General features: G+C 49.6%; 1 protein-coding gene across 3 annotated transcripts; it reads left to right on the top strand.

Moving 5' to 3' along the window:
* Positions 1–1,153: 1,153 nt before the first annotated feature.
* KPTN (kaptin, actin binding protein) lies at positions 1,154–15,463 on the top strand. 3 transcript variants are annotated; one of them, XR_014027354.1, is made up of 13 exons: positions 1,154–1,511; positions 2,308–2,390; positions 3,805–3,889; positions 5,665–5,719; positions 7,846–7,921; positions 9,250–9,323; positions 10,739–10,848; positions 10,994–11,107; positions 11,525–11,606; positions 11,708–11,843; positions 13,412–13,621; positions 14,200–14,584; positions 14,709–15,463. XR_014027354.1 is itself a non-coding variant. In XM_081334835.1 (12 exons), exons 1-12 carry the CDS (start codon positions 1,169–1,171, stop codon positions 14,323–14,325), a joined length of 1,494 nt encoding a protein of 497 aa, XP_081190961.1. In that variant the 5' UTR covers positions 1,154–1,168; the 3' UTR covers positions 14,326–14,687. The 3 variants fall into 3 exon arrangements, 2 of the variants coding, with proteins under 2 accessions (XP_081190961.1, XP_081190962.1); XM_081334835.1 differs by lacking the exon at positions 14,709–15,463 and having other exon boundaries at positions 14,200–14,687; XM_081334836.1 differs by lacking the exon at positions 14,709–15,463 and having other exon boundaries at positions 1,340–1,511; positions 2,291–2,390; positions 14,200–14,687.
* Positions 15,464–17,328: the final 1,865 nt, after the last annotated feature.

The raw sequence follows: 17,328 nt of genomic DNA, 5'->3' as shown, positions 1-17,328 counted from the left end.
AGATGTGTGTGAAGCATTGTCCTGAAGAGGCTGAAGCACAAATGGTTGGGGGTGGGTGGGATTTAAATAAGTTACAGAAATAGGAAAAAGTACAGAGGGTAATACAGATAATCCTTGACTTAAAACAGTTCATTAAGTGACTGTTTGAAGTTACAGTGACACTGAGAAAGGGACTTAACGACCGTTTTTCATACTTCCATCTGTTGCAGCATTCATTCCCCCATGGTCATGTGATCAAAATTTGACAACTGACTCATATTTATGATGGCTGCACTGTCCCGGGGTCACGTGATTTCCCCCCTTTGTAACCTCCTGAAAAGCAAAGTCAATGGAGGAAGCCAGATTCGCTTAACAACCGTGTTACTCGACAATTTCAGTGGTTCACTTAACCGCTATGGCAAGAAAGATCGTAAAATGGGGCAAAACCCACTTAACCAATGTTGTTTCACTTAACAACAGACACTTTGGGCTCAATTGTGGTTGTAAATCGAGGACTCCAATTGGGAGAAAACACCATTAAAGTTATTACAGGAGAAAAAATCGGGAATCGGAGTAATTTTTATTAAAGAGAGACAATGGCCAATGTGGGTTTTAAATTGGGGTACGGCGAGTAGAAGATCGGTAACTTAAGACAGGCATTAGTTAAATTACAAGCACGTGAGCAATTTTATTGGATTACAAAATCCTGTGTTTGTCGAGACCTTTTGAAATGGCAAAAAAGCTTTTTCAAGTACGTTGAGTCTTAACAATTTCTCACGATGCTGTTGTTCTCCTCCCACCCTTTTCTTTTTTAAGAAAAAGCCCCGTCTTTCTAAAAAGTCAATTTGAGGTCACCATAGGTCTCTTACAAAACCCACAGTCGAAGAGGGAAACTAGGCAGTGTATTAAACGTGGAAAGAGGAAGCCTACACCGTTAAACAATTTCAATTTAGCTTGGAGTTAAAAGCCGAAAAGCTACTCAAACCTTCCAGCCTAGCTGTGGATGACGTCACCGCCTTGCCTCCAGGCTCGCCCTGCTGTCACCCAACGCGCATATTCCACGGCGCCCCGCCCTCCCGGAGGCGTCACCCGCAGCGCGACTGCCAACGTTGAAAGCCCCCCTCTAGCCGTCGCGTCCCGGGGAGCAGACATGGAGGACGGGGCTGTCCTCAGCGGTGCCTGAGTCGGGATGGAGCCTCCCCGCAGCTGCCCCTTCTTGGAGGACAGCTTCACCCGCTTCTCCTCCCAAAGCAACGTCTACGGGCTGGCGGCCTTGCCGGGGGCGGCTCGGGGGGGCGGGCGAGGGCAAGAGGGGCCCGCAGGGGGGGCTGGGGCGGAGGAAGCCGGGGGAGGAGAGCTGTTCTCCCAATGGGGCCCAGAGGTCGCGGCTGGGCTGGGGGGGGCACCCGGGGAAGGCCCGGGGGGGCTCCTGGCGGCCACCCTCAAAGGGAAAGTCACTTATTTCCGCTACCAAGACATGAGGCGGAATCTGCGGCCGGTGGCCAGGGAGGTGCAGTTCACCTACATCCCAGGTAAGGCTGGGGGTGGGGTGGGGGGCTGTCCGGGTCTTGGGGGGGGGGTTAGGGGAGAGGCTGGGGACTGGTGCCCGGCCTTCCCTGCTGCATTAACAGAGGGGATAGAATCACGATCACGTGAAGTCTTAATACCACTTTATAATAGTTGGGTAAGGCCACCCTTGGAAATACTGCATCCAGTTCTGGTTACCGAATTATGAAAAAAGATGTTGAGATTCTGGAAAGAGGGCAGAGAGAAGAGGAACAAAGATGATTAGTTCGTTTAGTGACCATTTGAAGTTACAAGGGCACTGGAAAAAAGTGACTTGCGACCATTTTCCCCACTTAACAACCGTTGCATCCTTCCCAGGATCAAAATTCAGACACTTGCCAACGGGTTCATGTTTATGACGGTTGCCGTGTCCCGGGATCATGTGATTAGCTTTGGTGACCTTCTGACACACAAAGTCAATGGGGCTGCCAGATTCACTTAGCAACCATGTTATTAACTTAACAACTGCAGTGATTCACTTAGCAACAGTGGCCAGAAAGGCTGTAAAATGGGGCCAAACTCACTTAACAAATTCCTCACTTAGCAACAGAAATTTTGGGCTCGATTGTGGTCCTGTGGTCGAGGATTCCCTCTATGAAGGAGATTCCAAGTTAGAAATGATTTACGTTTCTTATGTAATTTACATTACAAACGGTTTACATTTATAAAATGCAGCTCTGTGCTCCCTGCAAGAGGAGACGATTTTCTTTCTGTGATCTTCGGTATGATTGCATAACATAAGTAGCTCTTTTTTCCCCCCAGTTGATGCTGAGATTGTTTCTATTGATACTTTCAACAAACCACCTCCCAAAAGAGGCCTTGTCGTGGGAATAACCTTCATTAAGGTAGGCAGGTCGTTTCATTCATTGTTTTTCTTGCAATTTGCAAAGTGTTATGAATTGTTGTGCAGAGGTCTCCTTGTGCTACCAAGAAGTTGCACAGACAAGGAAGGGTACTGAGAGCAGTAAGAGTCACACAGTAACCACAAGAGTACACTGAGTTGTGAAAGCAAAAAATACTTTACTTTGAGGTGGTGTAAGAACAAAAATGCACGGTCAAAAATAAACAGTCCAGGTCATACACAACAGCAACAGTCCATGGAGTAATCCAAAATACAAAGTCTTCTTACCGGTCCAGAGGTCAATACACAGTTCCGGTTTATCACAGTAGTAAACCGATAGTACAGCAAAACAGAGCAAAAACAGTAATAGTAGAGAGCAGTGAATTCAGAGAGAGAGAAGCTACGTTCCTAGCTTCCTCTTATGGCCATGAGAACACTTACACACCCATTGGCCAATTAACATCTTAAAGACATAACATCATGGTTAATATATTTTCAGCCCAACATTGTAGGCTATCACCATAAGCCTAACACAAATATACATGTAAATCTATCTTACTTTGCAATTTTGTAATGTACCAGCTTAGCAGATTACAAATTTTCCGTTTATATTATGAAACGGTTTGAGTTAAAGCTTTGGTTTAAATCATTGCCGTGGGACTTATCTTACTTAATGAGTAAGGGGCTATATTTTTATTTCCCACAGTGGGGATGCTGCAACAGTTGTAAGTGTGAAAAATGGTCAGAAGTCACTTTTTTCAGTGCCGTAACTTTGAACAGTCACTAAACAAATGGCTGTAAATCAAGGACCACCTGTATTGTATACTTTTTAAACCTATGCCTAATGACCCCAGACTATTCTGCCTCTATGGTCTCTGGTACATCTGAGCAATTCAGAGCTTTATTCTTAGCAACCCAGAAACTAACCGTTTAAAACTGCAGAGGGCAGCTGTGCAAACTGGAATGATGCTTGATCTGACTTCCATGAATAAAGCTGAATCTGTCAGCATCGATGCAAGTTTAGTTTGTTCTTTCCGTTTTTTGCAAGTGTAGGTTGATTGCTAATGAAGCATTAATTACTGAAAGCTATGTAATGGCCAGAGCTGACTTTGGGTTCCTTCAATCCATGGATTTGTCTGGATTTTTCATTTGCATAAATTGAAGGGGACCTGTCTCCATACATACAGACAAGGCTGCTTTAAACAGATTAAGATCTAGACAGAGGACACTCTGTTGAGATCAATGCTTTTCTATGTCTCAACGGGGCTGGATTCTTCTTTTTGGGCAGTATCCCCTGTCCTTCATATTCCCAGTTGACTATTACTGGCTATTCTGCCTCTTCTTGCTATTGCTTAGCAACTGGGAGGGATGAGATGATTGGCAGCAATTTTTTTAATGGCCTTATTTTTCCTTTTCAGGATTCTGGAGACAAAGCCAGCCCCTTCCTTAATATTTATTGCGACTATGAGCCCGGCTCTGAATATAATCTGGATTCTATTGCACGTGAGTTTTCTCTGCCCAACTCTGTTCTCCGATGCCATCTTTTGTCTTGTTTCTGCTTCCCTGGCCACTTCGGGGTTTTCTGGATAGCCTTTTGAGAGCTGGATATAAGAAAAATAGCGAGAACATTCATGCCGTTGCTCCTGGGACAAATGTCTTCTTGTTATAAAAAAATTATGACTTTTTAAAAGAATTGATTCCCTGTGGCTGCTGCTTTTCCGAGTGGAATGAGGACCCAGATTGTTGGGGGCAATTAAGCTGACTTTGTAATAATGCCGCTTGGGGTGTGTGTGAAAGCCCTAATAAGCAGGCAAATACATAGAATGAAGGCTACTGCTAAGCTTGTAAGCTGCCCTGAGTCTTTGGAGAAAGGCGGAATATAAATGGAATTAAAATAAAAAAATAAATAAAAAGAGACACTTAAGATAGTTGCACCGACCAATAGAAACCACGATGACTACAAGAACCAGCATGTGACGCTTTTTACCTTGCAATCAAGGTAAAGGCTCCTTTTGCTGACAATTGGCTGGGTATATTTTTTTAAAAGAATATCTCAGAAATTGTACCTAGCTGGGGTAACATTCAGTCCTTGATGGTGCAGTTTGAGGATATCATCTCTCTCCCAGACACTTTCCTAATCCCCAAATGTGAAACCTTATAAAGCACAATTGGGACGTGGATTTCCGTTGCTAAGCAAGGCAGTTGTTAAGTGAGCTGGACTTGGTTTTATGACCTTTTGAACCATGATTAAGCAAATCCCTGCTGTTGGTAATGAATCAGATGGTCATTGAGTGAGTCTGGCTTCCTGGAAGGCGCTTGGGAAGGTCCCCGATGGCAGCCAAGCGACCCTGGGACTGTTCTGTTCCCCCTCCCTCAAGGTACAAACAAACAGACAAGCAGGTAGTAATCAAAAGGGTTAAGTCTTTATACCACAATATAATTGCTGTCCGATAAAGTCTTGGCAGCAAGCTACCCACAGTCAGCCAAAAATAAGCTAGTTATCTCAAACGTTCGCTGACATGAGATAACTGCCAACAAGTAAGTCCAAGAAAATCCAGGCAAACAAACCAAAATCAGAGATGAAGAAGCATAGTCACAAAATCCAGACCAGGGTTCACACAGGTAGAGAAATCCGACAGATGTGACCAGAAGCAGTGTTGAATTAAATTGTTCGTCACAAAGTTCTGAGAGCAGCCACACCCCCTTTTGTACCTTATGGGGTGTGGCTCAATGACTCAGCTACTCCCTGGCCCTCCTACTCATCCTATGTTGCTGCAAATGCCTGCGTCTTTCTCGAGGGTCTAGCCATGAGTCATCTTCACTAGACTGTATTTGCTGCAGCTGCTTGAGCTCCATCCCAGCCTGGCTACTCCCAGGCTGCTCCTCTCGGTCTTCAGATGGAGACGGAGGCCTTGCCAGAGAGGAGGGCCCCGGAGAAGGAGGCCTTGCCAGTTCCTCCCCATCATCCTCAGAGTCCTCTTCCTCGGTCAGGACAGGCGCGGGGTTTGGGGCCACAATAGGGACGCTTCAACCCTTGACAATACAGGCCACTTGTCAAGCACCTGAATTTTGATCACACGACTGTAAGGAATGCCGAGACAGTCGTAGGCGCGGGGACTGGTTGTAAGTCACTTTTTCAGTGCTGCTGTGACTTTGAATGGTCACTCAGCGAATGGTCGCAAGTCAAGGACGACCTGTCTACCTCTTAGTTTGAGAATCATGCCTCTTTCTCACAGGCTCTTACACATGTTCATTTTGTACCTTTTTGTCCTTCACAGAAAGCTGCCTGAACCTGGAATTACAGTTCACACCTTTCCAGCTGTACCACGCAGAGTACGTACCTCCACAAAGCGAGCAGACCTTTTGCCTTCCCCATTAGTCACCTTTCCCCGCAGGAAGTTAATGCGGTCGTATCCGTGCAGAAATTCCACACGTCGTCGGGGTTTTACTTGCCTTTTGGGAAAGGTGAGGAAGGCAGGACAGAGAAGGGAGGAAGGGCAGGAGGGAGGGAGGAAATGGGAATGGGAGGAGGAAGGAGAAGGCAGGAGAACGAAGGAAGAAAACAGGAAAAGGAAGGAGAATGCAGGACAAGGGGGGGGAGGGAGGAAGGAAGGAAATGGGAATGAAAAGAAGAAGAAGCTAGAACAAGGGAGGGAGGGAGGACATAGGAATGGAAGGAAGAAGGAAGGAAGGAAGGAGAATGCAGGACGAGGGAGGGAGGGAGGAAAGAAAGAAGAAAGAAAAGAAAAAGAAAGGAAGAAAGAAAATTGGTTGTTCCCCAGCGAATGATGTCCATGAACCTGGAGATGGCGTAAGGCTGTCATGACTAATAATTCAGGGAAAACATACGCTTTCTATATTTGTCTGCTTCCCTTTCTGAGCTAGTGGCTGTCAACTGCAGTCAGCATGCTCCAGTTCTCCACCCAGCTGACGAGTACACCTCTTCTAAATTAAAATAGTCGGAGGTGCACCGCATCTCCAAAGTTGTTACTATGATTAAACTCTTTGATGAGCCAGTCCTACTCATCCCTCATGGTGAGTCACTCACTACTGTAGCCACCTCTCCTCTGAGACACTTCCGCACTCAAGAAGAGACGACGATCTGATCGGAAAGACGGGAGAATGACTTCTTTCTCTTTTTGTCTTTGCTCCGCCTCCATTTGAGTTGAGCTGGCGAGAGAGCAGGACTCCTAAACCGGCCCCTTTCCCGTGTTTTGACCCACAGCCAGCCTCAGATAGATGCCCCTAACTCGGCCTTTGGCAACACCTAGTTGTAGATGCTGAGCTTTGAACTCTAACAGTGTTCTGTCCCAGCCTACGTACGTCCTTGTTACTTCACAAAGACAACCCCTCTTTTAACAGTAGACTGGAAAAATAAACCCTTTTTGTCTGAGTTACAGACCTGATAATTGTCCCAGAAAAACAAAAGCAACAGAACACTTTTCCAATGGACACCTTGTCCAAAAGCAAAACGGAGCATGAGTCAAACAGGAAATAACTCACATGCAAAATAAACAGACCACGATCTCTTGACACTGAAGTTCTTTGCAAACGGTTGCCTCCAGCAACCAGCCCTGCCCACACATTCCCTTTTTGTTACGCAACCCCCCCCCCCCAAGGCGTGGCTTCTCACTGCTTTCTCCTTCTCCCTTGGAGTCTCCCCATTGCCTCCCTCTGTCCTACTCGTGTGACCTGTCTGTGTTTGCAAGCTTCTCTGAGGTCTTCCAGCTGTGAGTCTGACTCAGCTTCCCAGCACAGCTGGGTCTCAGCCTGAGGACGAGTGGAGCGGCCAGCCTCTTCATCAGAGTGTAAGTCCTGGAGCTCATCAGAGCCTTCCTCCGACTCTGGTGGCTCTGCAGGCCCCTCCTTCTCCTCCTCTGATTCCCCAGACTCAGCTACCGGGATCACAGGCTGGCACGGAATCACAAAAAAATGGTTTCCTTGGTTGTGGAACATTGCCTTAAATGGACCTTCTGATTTTGTGTAGGCAGCCCTAGACTTAACCACAGTTCAATTCAAAGCCACAAGGGCACTGAAAAAAACATGGACTAGTGACATTTTTCACACCTTCTGACCGTTGCAGCATCCCCGGTGGTCATGTGATCAAAATTCAGCCGCTTGGCAGGGGACTTACACTTTTGCCAGTCGCAGCCCCCCCCCTGTTGTCACGTCATCCCCCTTTGCGACCTTCCGTCAAGCCAAGTCGGAGGGGAAGCCAGATTCACTTAACAACCGTGTGACTCACTTAACAACCGCAGTGATTCACTTGACCGCTTGGGCAAAGAAAGGTCTCATGAAAACGGGGCCAAACTTCCTTAACAAAGGTCTCACCGAACAACAGAAACGTTGGGCTCGGTTGCGGTCGTACCTTGTGTTTGAACATGGATGAATTCTCGTGGTGGTGGTGGAGTTTCTGTTTCAAAACGGACATCTTTGACCTGCCTCTTTGGTTGGTGCAGAGTCCAGGTTGCCGATCGGCCAGAGACCGTCTTCCTTCTGAGTGGAAACGATCCCGCCATTCATCTTTACAAAGAGGTGAGGCCTCCAGTTGGACTTTGCTTCTCTGGGCCTTCTAGCCCAGGGATGGCGAAACTTTTAGAGACCGAGTGCCCCAAAAACCGACCCGACCTGGCCGCTCCACACCGCCCCTGCCCTGCCCCACCTGCCGGGCCACCCACCGCCTCCACGGCCTGCCGCAGATCGCTCAGGCAGCCCTGCAGTGCCATGGTGGACACGCCCTTAATCCGCGTCCCTGCTGCCCAGCTGCCGTGTGCTTGGCTGGGCCGCTCCTGGGGGCGACTCTCCTCTGGGAGCACTGCTGTTGAGGATGGGGCTGCGGGGGGAGGCAGGGCTGGGGGGACGGCGTGCGTGCCTACAGAGATGGCTCTGGGTACCGCCTCTGGCAAGCGTGCCGTAGGTTCACCGCCACCGTTCTAGCCGCTCTGGAGTTTTCCTTTGGGTCCTTTTTTTTCCCCAAAGAAACCCCAGCCTTCATCTGCAAGGCCCTTCCCCCTCCCCTTTTTCTTTCTTTCGTTCCATCGTATCTCATGACACTCTTTATTTTTTTCCCCTGGTCAAATGGCTTTGTAGTGAATTAAAGCAGGGGGTTTAATTCGGACCAACCCCCTGGTCCGTGAACCGGTACCGAGCCGCAGCATGCCAGCAGCCGGTCTGCACAAACAAGGAAAGCCCCATCCGTGGGTTGCAGGCAGCACACAAAACCAGGCCCCCTCCGGTCTGTGGGAAAACCTCCCTCCACAGAAGTGGTCCCTGGCACCCAAAAGGTTGAATTAAAGCTCTTCTTAAAAGTTAAAAACAAAACAACAACAACAATGGTTTTTACAATTTTTTCGGTTTGAGCTGAGCGAGGGGCGAGTGACTGGGGAAGCTTTCGGTCACTGTGATTACAAATCTCTGATGAAGTCTTCAGAACGGAAAGGTCATCTTGCAGAGACAGCTAGTCCCAGACTTACAACCGCTTATTTAGTGACCGTTCAAAGTTACAACGGCAGTGGAAAAAAGTGCCCTAGGACCCTTTTTTGCACTTACATCCGTGGTCACGTTCTCAAAATCCAGACCCTTGGTAACTGACTCCGTTTTATGACAGTTGCTGTGTCCCAAGGTCACGGGATTCCCCCTTTGTGACCTTCTGACAAAGTCAACGGGGGATGCCAGATTCACTTAACAACCGGGCAACTCACCAACCGTAATGATTCGCTTAACGAGGGTGGCAAGAAAGGCTGCAGCAAAACTCCCTTAAATGTCTCGCTGAGCAACAGAAAGGGTGGGCTCAATTGTGGCCATAAGCTGAGGACTGCCTGTCCCTTATTTATTTTTTCAATTTATTTGTTTATTTTTTACAGAATGAAGAGCTCCATCAATTTGAGGAGCAGCCGGTCGAGAATCTCTTTCCAGAGCTTAAGGAACTGCCAAGCAAGTAGGCAACCCGGTTTGTTATTAAGGTGTGAGGTGGAGGCAGAATGGCATTTGGGAAGAGGCCGCAGGTCGGGACTTGTTATGCATATACACATACATAGCTATACACACACGCAAATACAAATACACACAGGAATATATATCTCTATACTTTTTAAAGAGAGAGCGCAGCTATATTTATTTCATCATCATCCTATTGTTTTTCTCACCAGCTATATTTATTTATTTGCTACATTTATTTGCCTCCTATCTTGCCAAGAGGTTACTCTAGGGCTACTTTACTGTACCCTGTATAAATATCTGCATCTTGCTAGGTGTGTGTATTCTCACCTGGGAAGGAAAGTGAGCAGTCCACACAACCCTGCTGCTGCTTCTCACAATAACCCTGCATTGTAGTTATCTCTTTTGCTCCCAGGTGGAGATATACCATGTTTCCCTGAAAATAAGACCGGGTCTTAATTTTTTTTTTGCCTCCAAAAGAGGCACCAGTTTTTATTTTGGGGGGTGTCTTTTATACTCACCTCCGGCACCGACAGCCCCGCCCAGCCGGTCCACTTTTTCTGGGGCCGAAGTTCTGCAGCTGCATTCGGGGCTGCATTTTGCAGTCAGGCCTTTCTGGAAGGCCTCTGCAGCTGAGTACCGAGCTATGGATTCAATCTATAGCTTGATGCTCGGCTGCTGAGGGCTACAGGGCTTTCCGGGAGGCTACAGAGGCCTCTTGGAAAGCCCTGTGACTGAGAAATGCAGGCCTGGCTGCTGAAGAGGCCTCAGAAGAAGAAGTGGGCCGGCAAGGAGAGGTCTGGCTGCAAGGTAAGTGGGTGCGGGGCAGGTGGGGCAGCAGCTCCACATCCCCACCCCAGCCGTGACTTGATTTTTAGGTGTGTGCCTCGCCCCAAAACTAGGGCTTATTTTTGGGATAGGGCTTATATTAGGCCCACCCCCCGAAAAAAATCAAGCTATGGCTTATTTTCAGGGTAGGCCTTGCTTTCGGGAAAACAAGGGTAGTTGAATTTGGAGCATACAAATCTGATTTGCCAAGCCATAACGTGGCTTATTGGATTTAGTTTGCTGTCTTGGGTGAAACCGGCCATTGTGGTTTGTTAATTAAACCATAGATTATTGGAGAGATAGGCAATCTTGGCTCTTTTATGGCTCGTGGACTTCAACTCCCAGAATTCCTGAGCCAGCTGGCTCAGGAATTGTGGGAGTTGAAGTCCACGAGTCAGGAAAGAACCAAGGTTGCCTACTCTGGATTAGTGTGTCCCATTTTCCTCCCTCCTCATTCCCAATTTCCTCCTTCCCTTTCTCCTTCCCTTTTTTCTCCATCCCTTTTTCTTTCCCTTTGTCTCCCTCCCTGCCCCCCTCCCTCCCCTCCCCCCCAACCTTTCTCTCACGATCCTCCTTCCTGCTTTGCAGTGTGCTCTGGCTTGACGTCTACAACATTCCCAATTCGGGGCAGCGGATTACTGCTTTTGGCTGCCAGAGCGGCTACATCCGGGTCGCTCAGGTTGAACCAGCCAAGCGAGGTAAGATCCCCTTCTCCCACCCACCCCCTCCCTCTTCTTCCGGGGCTGACCGCCGGGTCTTCCTCAAGGCTCGGACTGCAAGCCTAGTAAGCGAGGGACGGTTGGATTGATTGACTGGTGACCCTTCTCTCCTTCTGGAGCGAAGAGGTGCTGCAGAGCTGGAGCATCCAACAAGATGGCCCCATCTCCAAGGTCCTGGTTTTTGCTCTGCCAAGCGCCAGCCAGCCAGATGGCACCTCTGGGGCTGCGTCTTCGAAAGGTGAGATCGGAAGGGAATGGGAAATGGGCACTGAGAAGGAGGGTCTCCCCCTTGGCGGCCATAGGAACCATGTAAACCAGGTCTGCAGTGCTTGTCAGCCTGAGCAACTGGAAGAGGGGTGGACTTCAGCCTCCCAGAATTCCCCAGCCAGCTGAACTGGCTGAGGAATTCTGGGAGTTGGAAGTCCACAAGTCATAAAAGGGCCACGTTTGAAGACCCCTGATGTAAACCCTTATCTCAGTCTTTCTCCACCTTGGCAACTTGAAGAGGGGTGGACTTCTACCTCCCAGAATTCCCCAACCAGCATGCCTGGCTGGGGAATTCTGGGAGTTGAAGTCCACCCCCTCTTCAAGTTGCTCAGGCTGACAAGCACCGCCTTAACTCATCCCAACTTCTCTGCTTTGAGATCTTTTGCAGCTCCCCCAGGTAGCCCCGATCCCAACCCTCCAAGCTACAGCGTCCTCGTAACCAGCACTCTCGAACTCTCGGTGGTCTACCGGTGAGTAAAGGAAGCGAAGCGGGAAATCTCTCTCTTGCCCACCCAACCACGCACCCACCCCCTCTGCTTACTTGAGAGCTCGTTTTCCTTGTCCCTTCTAGGAACGTGCTACACAGTGGTCTGGAGGACCAAGTGGTCCTGCCCCTGAGCGACCAGTACGACAGCGTGCTCTGTGCCCTGGTGACAGACGTTGACTTCGATAGCCAGCCTGAGATCCTCCTGGGCACCTACGGGCAGGTAAGAGGTTGGCCAGGCCCGTCCTCGCGGCCAAGGTGTGGCTGTCGGGTTTCCCCCCCCCCTCTTAAATTACGTCGGAAAGCATTTTCATAGATAATTGGAGGGGGGTTTTGGGGGGAAAAACATCACTGGATTTAAGTTTGCTGCTGTTGTTAGTTGTGAAGTCGTGTCCGACCCATCGCGACCTCCAGGCCTTCCTGTCCTCTACCATCTTCTGGAGTCCATTTAGGCTCATGCCTCCTGCTTCAGTGACTCCATCCAGCCACCTCCTTCTCTGTCGTCCCCTTCTTCTCTTGCCCTCCACCTTTCCCAGCATGAGGCTCTTCTCCAGTGAGTCCTTCCTTCTCATTAGGTGGCCAAAGTATCTGAGTTTCAGCTTCAGGATCTGTTCTTCTAAAGAGCAGTCAGGGTTGATCTCCTCTAGGACTGATCGGTTTGATCGCCTTGCAGTCCAAGGAACTCGCAGGAGTCTTCTCCAGCACCATAGTTCAAAGGCTTCAATTCTTTGGCGCTCAGCCTTTCTTATGGTCCAGCTTTCACTGCCATACATCGCAACTGGGAAGACCATAGCCTTGACTATACTGTACGCACTTTTGTTGACAGGGTGATGTCTCTGCTTTTTAGTGTGCTGTCTAGATTTGCCATGGCTTTCCTCCCCAGGAGCAAGCGTCTTTTAATTTCTTGGCTGCAGTCCCCGTCTGTGGTGATCTTTAAGTTTACTATAGCTAGCAATTTAGCATTTCAAATACAGGCAGTCCTCAGCTTACAACGGTTTGTTTAGCGATGGTTCAAAGTTACGACATCACGAAGAAAAGCGAGTTACGACCATTTTTAACACTTGACGACCCTCGCAACATCCCCTCAGCCCCCCTGATCACATGACCCTGGGAATGGGCAGCCATCACAAGGGTCTGGTGTCAGATGCTTGACTCGTATTTACGACGGCTGCGGTGTCCCAGAGTCATGCGATCCCCTTTTGTGACTTTCTGATAAGCAGAGTCAATGCGGAGGTCACTTAACCCTGTTGCTAACTTAGCAAGGGCATCGATTCACTTAACGGTAGCAACAAAGGTTAAAACGGAGCAAAACTCACAATAACTGTCTCACTTAGCGACAGAAATTTTGGATTTAATTGTGGTTGTACGTCGAAGACGACCTGTATTGTGGTCTATAGCTTTCAAAGACCGTTAAGATTGAGAAACTGCGATTTAAAAGGAAATCCAGTCTACTGGCTGCCATGATTCCTTGATCAGATGCCAAAAGCTTTTCGCTTCCACAACCATGAGGGATAGAAGCTTGGTTTTTAAGAGTACTGAGATTCTAGAGATCTATGTTGATTTTATTTTTCATTCCGTACTTAGCAGCATTATGCAAACCCCTTGGTCTTCTAGGAGCTTTTATGCTACAAATGTCTTTTGTCTTGAGAGGATGCCAACAGCTGAAAATGTATCCTTTTTTGCTTCCACAACCATGAGGGATAGAAACTTGGTTTTTAAGAGTACTGAGATTCTAGAGCTCTCTGCTGATTTTATTTTCCACTTCATTACGCAACCTCCTTTGTCTTCTAGGAGCTTTTATGCTACAAATATCGGGCTGAGAACACGGGGGTGGCGAGCACAGCGAGACGCCGCTGTTTGCAACAGCCTCGTGGAGATTTCCATCTGCTCTGGCAGCGTAGCTTCCCCAGCCCTCTGTTATCCATGGACTACGTAGACCTGACCTGCGATGGCCTCTGTGAACTGGCCGTGGTGTGTCTGAAGGGCTTGCACGTACTCCAGGTTGGTGTGCTAGGAGAAGACACGGGTAAGAGAGGCACCTTCAGCAAAGCCCACCCAATAGGCAGAACCAACATTTACCAGAACATTCGTTGTTCAAGTTACACATAGCTGTCCTGCACAACTTCTACTCCCAGAGTTTTCCAGCCTTTCTGGGGAAGGAAACGGGGAGGCAGGCGCCTTTATGCGCGCATGTGCACCCCGCAAACGGAACCTTGAGCGCACGCACAGCTTATGGTGACGCTAGCGTTTACGCCATGCAGCAACGTTGGCATTTATGCGATGCGAGTGCCGCGTGACGCGGCGATGCTAGCGTTTGCACGATGCGAGTGCCCACACAATGCTCGCGGCAACGCTAGCATTTACGTGATGTGGGTGCCGTGCGACGCTCACGGCAAAGCTAGTGAGAGTTGGGGATGAGTGCACGGCCGCGCACTGGCCAGACCCTCACGCGTCCCGGTGGCCAATAGGCCACGCTTGCTAGTGGGCCATGGCCCATAGGAGGTTGGGGACCCCCGTTCTAGTCCCGTTTCATTTTTCATTTCCTTTAACTGCTTTCCCCCCCTCCCCCCCCCATACAGCACAGCCTGACGGACGTCCTCCAGTGCCTTCTAGAACGCCTCCGGTTGGAAGCGACAAGCCGGGCATCCCATCTGAATGTGTCTGTGCAGGACCCAGATTCCAGGGTTGAGGATACGGATGGCTAAGGACCCAGAGCGTGAGAGGCTGGCTGGGCCATCTCCCCTGCTATTTTCATCCCCAAGAAATGAGGAAATGGAATCGGGAGCGGAATCCAAAGGATTCTCCTGGCCTTCTGCAGGGTCCCAGAAGGAGCGTGGAAGTTTAAATCAGCGGCTGTGAAGGGCAGGGAGAACACCAGCCCCTCCCCATGTCACTTTACTGGCATAACTGCAGACCGAAAAGGGGACGTGCCTCCAATACAGGAAGTGCTCCGTGGCCAGCAAAGTTGAGTAACTTTTTTTTTCTGTGCCTCCAAGGGAGGGGGTGGTGGTGGCTACTCCGAATGACTGCGCCCATCATAAATATAAAATAAAAAATTGTATGATGAGTGGGGTCTTCTCTCTGTCAGGATGGGTGTCTGGAACGCCAAGACGGATACTGCTCCTAAGTTACTAGAACTCAGCGTCCTTTCTGTCCACCTGGCTTCTGAGGGCCAAGGCCTCTTCGTCTTCCAACGGAACAGAAGGAAAGTATCAAAGGGTGATAATAAGAGGCAAGGAAGCGCATCGCTCCAGGCCTTGGACTGCCCCGAGTCCCCTTTTTGCCATCCGAAGCCTGAGACATTTGCCCCACAGAATCGCTTCTCCCTTACCCCCTTCCTTACTCATGGCTTCCCCCCCCCCCATTTGTCCCCTCCTAAGCCGATAACTCTGGAAAAGGAAGGAATCCAGCAGAAAGCCACTGGATGCCAATATCAGCTCACAAGATGTATCTGATCTACCCTGGCAGTGACTCGAACCCAGTTCTTGCTTGGGCGCGTCGGATGTTTTTGAATCGAGCTAGAACTAAGGAGGAATTTCCTGAAAGTCGGAGCAATTCATCAGTGGGACAGCTTCCCTCCAGACGTTGTGGGTGCTCCATCACTGCAGGTTTTCAAGAAGAGACTGGACAGGCATTTGTCTGAAATGTTATGTGGTCTCCTGCTTGAGCAGGGGATTGGACTAGATGACCTCCCAGGTCCCTTCCAACTCTGCTATTCTGTTATCCGGGCTTTTTGTCCGGGCAGAGTTTTTAATAAAGGAAGGAGCCTCTTCTTTCAGCCCTGGGGCCAGGAGCAGCAACTGCTGAGGTACTTCTCTCTTTGACCCTTTGGAAGGAAGAGGCAGCCCCATGGGCTTGGGAGTCAACTACCTCCTTCAGATTTGAGGCTACAAGCGCCTGTCAGTTGAGCACTCTGCCTTGTACGTTTAGATGGTGTCTGGGGCTAATGGAGGAGGCTGTGGGGTGCCATTGCTCTTCCCCACACCAACATCTCCAGATTCTGGCTTTCCTCCTCCTCCTCCTCTCCACAAACCCCACTCTATTCTAACACTGATGTTGTTACCTAGTTGGGTCATGAAAGATCTGCAAGAAAACAACCAAGCTCAGAGAACAGCAAGGACATCACAGTCCTCCTCCTCCCCCCTCCTCTCCTCCTCCTCCTCCTCTCCTCCTCCCCCCTCCTTTCCTCCTCCTCCTCCCTCCTCTCCTCCTCCCCCCTCCTCTCCTCCTCCCCCCTCCTCCTCCTCCTCCGCATGGCGATAAAGCTGTCTCTGTTCCAGAATTTGCTGGCAAATCAGAACAGATGGCTCGGGAGAAAGAGGATAGATGAAGTGTGCAGCATTGCAATTAGGAAGGGGTTTGTGGTTTCTTAAGCCTGCTGGGAAAATGGGGGGGGGAACTGGAGCCGTGCCCTCGTCAGGTCAGGAAGCCACACGGCCGTCTCCCCGGCACACAAGGTGCGGTTGTATTCACCTGTAGGAAGGGTGTGCCATTCAGACGCCTCGGCCTAAGGCCAGGGAAATCACTTGCTGACTGTGAAGGAGGTGAAGTCAGAGTTCCTTGCATAAGTCACAACAGAGTGGCTCATGGGGACGGAGGTGTGTGTGTGTGCACGCGCGTGCGTGCCTCAGGCTGTTGACATCCAGGAATAAAATTTGAGCGGGGCTGGATCCAGGTTCTGCTGATCTGTATCCTGGCCAGCTTCTTCAAGCCGCAGGAAGCGAGCGGCAGGGTTTCCCCCTTGCAGAAAAGGCCTTGGCCCTCAAGATGGCCAGGGAGTCTACGAAACCGCTCCTCCTGAGGAAGCCTTGAAAGAGACCCGGCACGTTGATCTCGGTAAAGAGATTAAGGGATCTGTGAGGATAGTCTGCTGGTGCTGAACAGCTGTTCCTGCAGAAAAATGGAGGAGGGGATCACGCTGGCTCTTGAAAGCAGCCGGAAAAGCCAAGAATGGAGATTGCAGATCGACAGGACTAGGTAAATAACGGAGAAAGCGTCTTGAGTTGCTTCGGGAGGGATCTGCCTGCCTCAAGAGGCGGTGGATTCTCCCTCAGTTTTAAGACATTTCATCAGAAGCAGGGAAAGCCCTACAGAGGTAGTCCTCGCTTAACAACCGTTTGAAGTTGCGGCGAGCCTTCCTTTCCCCTCCCCATAAGATACCACCCTATTTTGAAATTCCAACAGCTGCACAGACCTATGCACACCCCTGTTGCTACATCGCATTGTGGGCGCCTGGCAACCACCTTGCCTGGACCGCCATTTGCAGGGTCCTGCAGTTTCTGGGTATAATGGATCGCTTTGACAAACCCCACCTTCGCTTAACCCCTGCAAGAGTCACAACATTGGCTGTGGTCAGGTGACCCACTTAATGACCAGCACGACATAAAAATTCCAGGCTTAATTACAATCACGAGTTGAGGATGTCCTATAATCAGGGGTAGGGAACCTTGGCTCAGCTATGCTGACTCAGGAATTCTGGAAGTTGAAGTCCACGAGTCATGAGGGGACCATAGTTCCCCCATGCTGGCTCAGAAATTCTGGGAGTTGAAGTCCACGAGTCATGAGGGGACCATAGTTCCCCCATGCTGGCTCAGGAATTCTGGGAGTTGAAGTCCACGAGTCATAAAAGAGCCAAGGTTGCCTACCCCTGCCCTATATTGAGGATTGTGTGTTTCCCTTCTAAGGGAATGCAGTTTCCTGCTCTTGAC

The sequence above is a fragment of the Vipera berus genome (genome assembly GCF_964194415.1).
Source record: "Vipera berus genome assembly, chromosome: 9".
Taxonomy (NCBI): Eukaryota; Metazoa; Chordata; class Lepidosauria; order Squamata; family Viperidae; genus Vipera; species Vipera berus.
The sequence above is the reverse complement of the archived record's forward strand: the minus strand, read 5'-3'. Positions and strand labels throughout refer to the sequence as shown.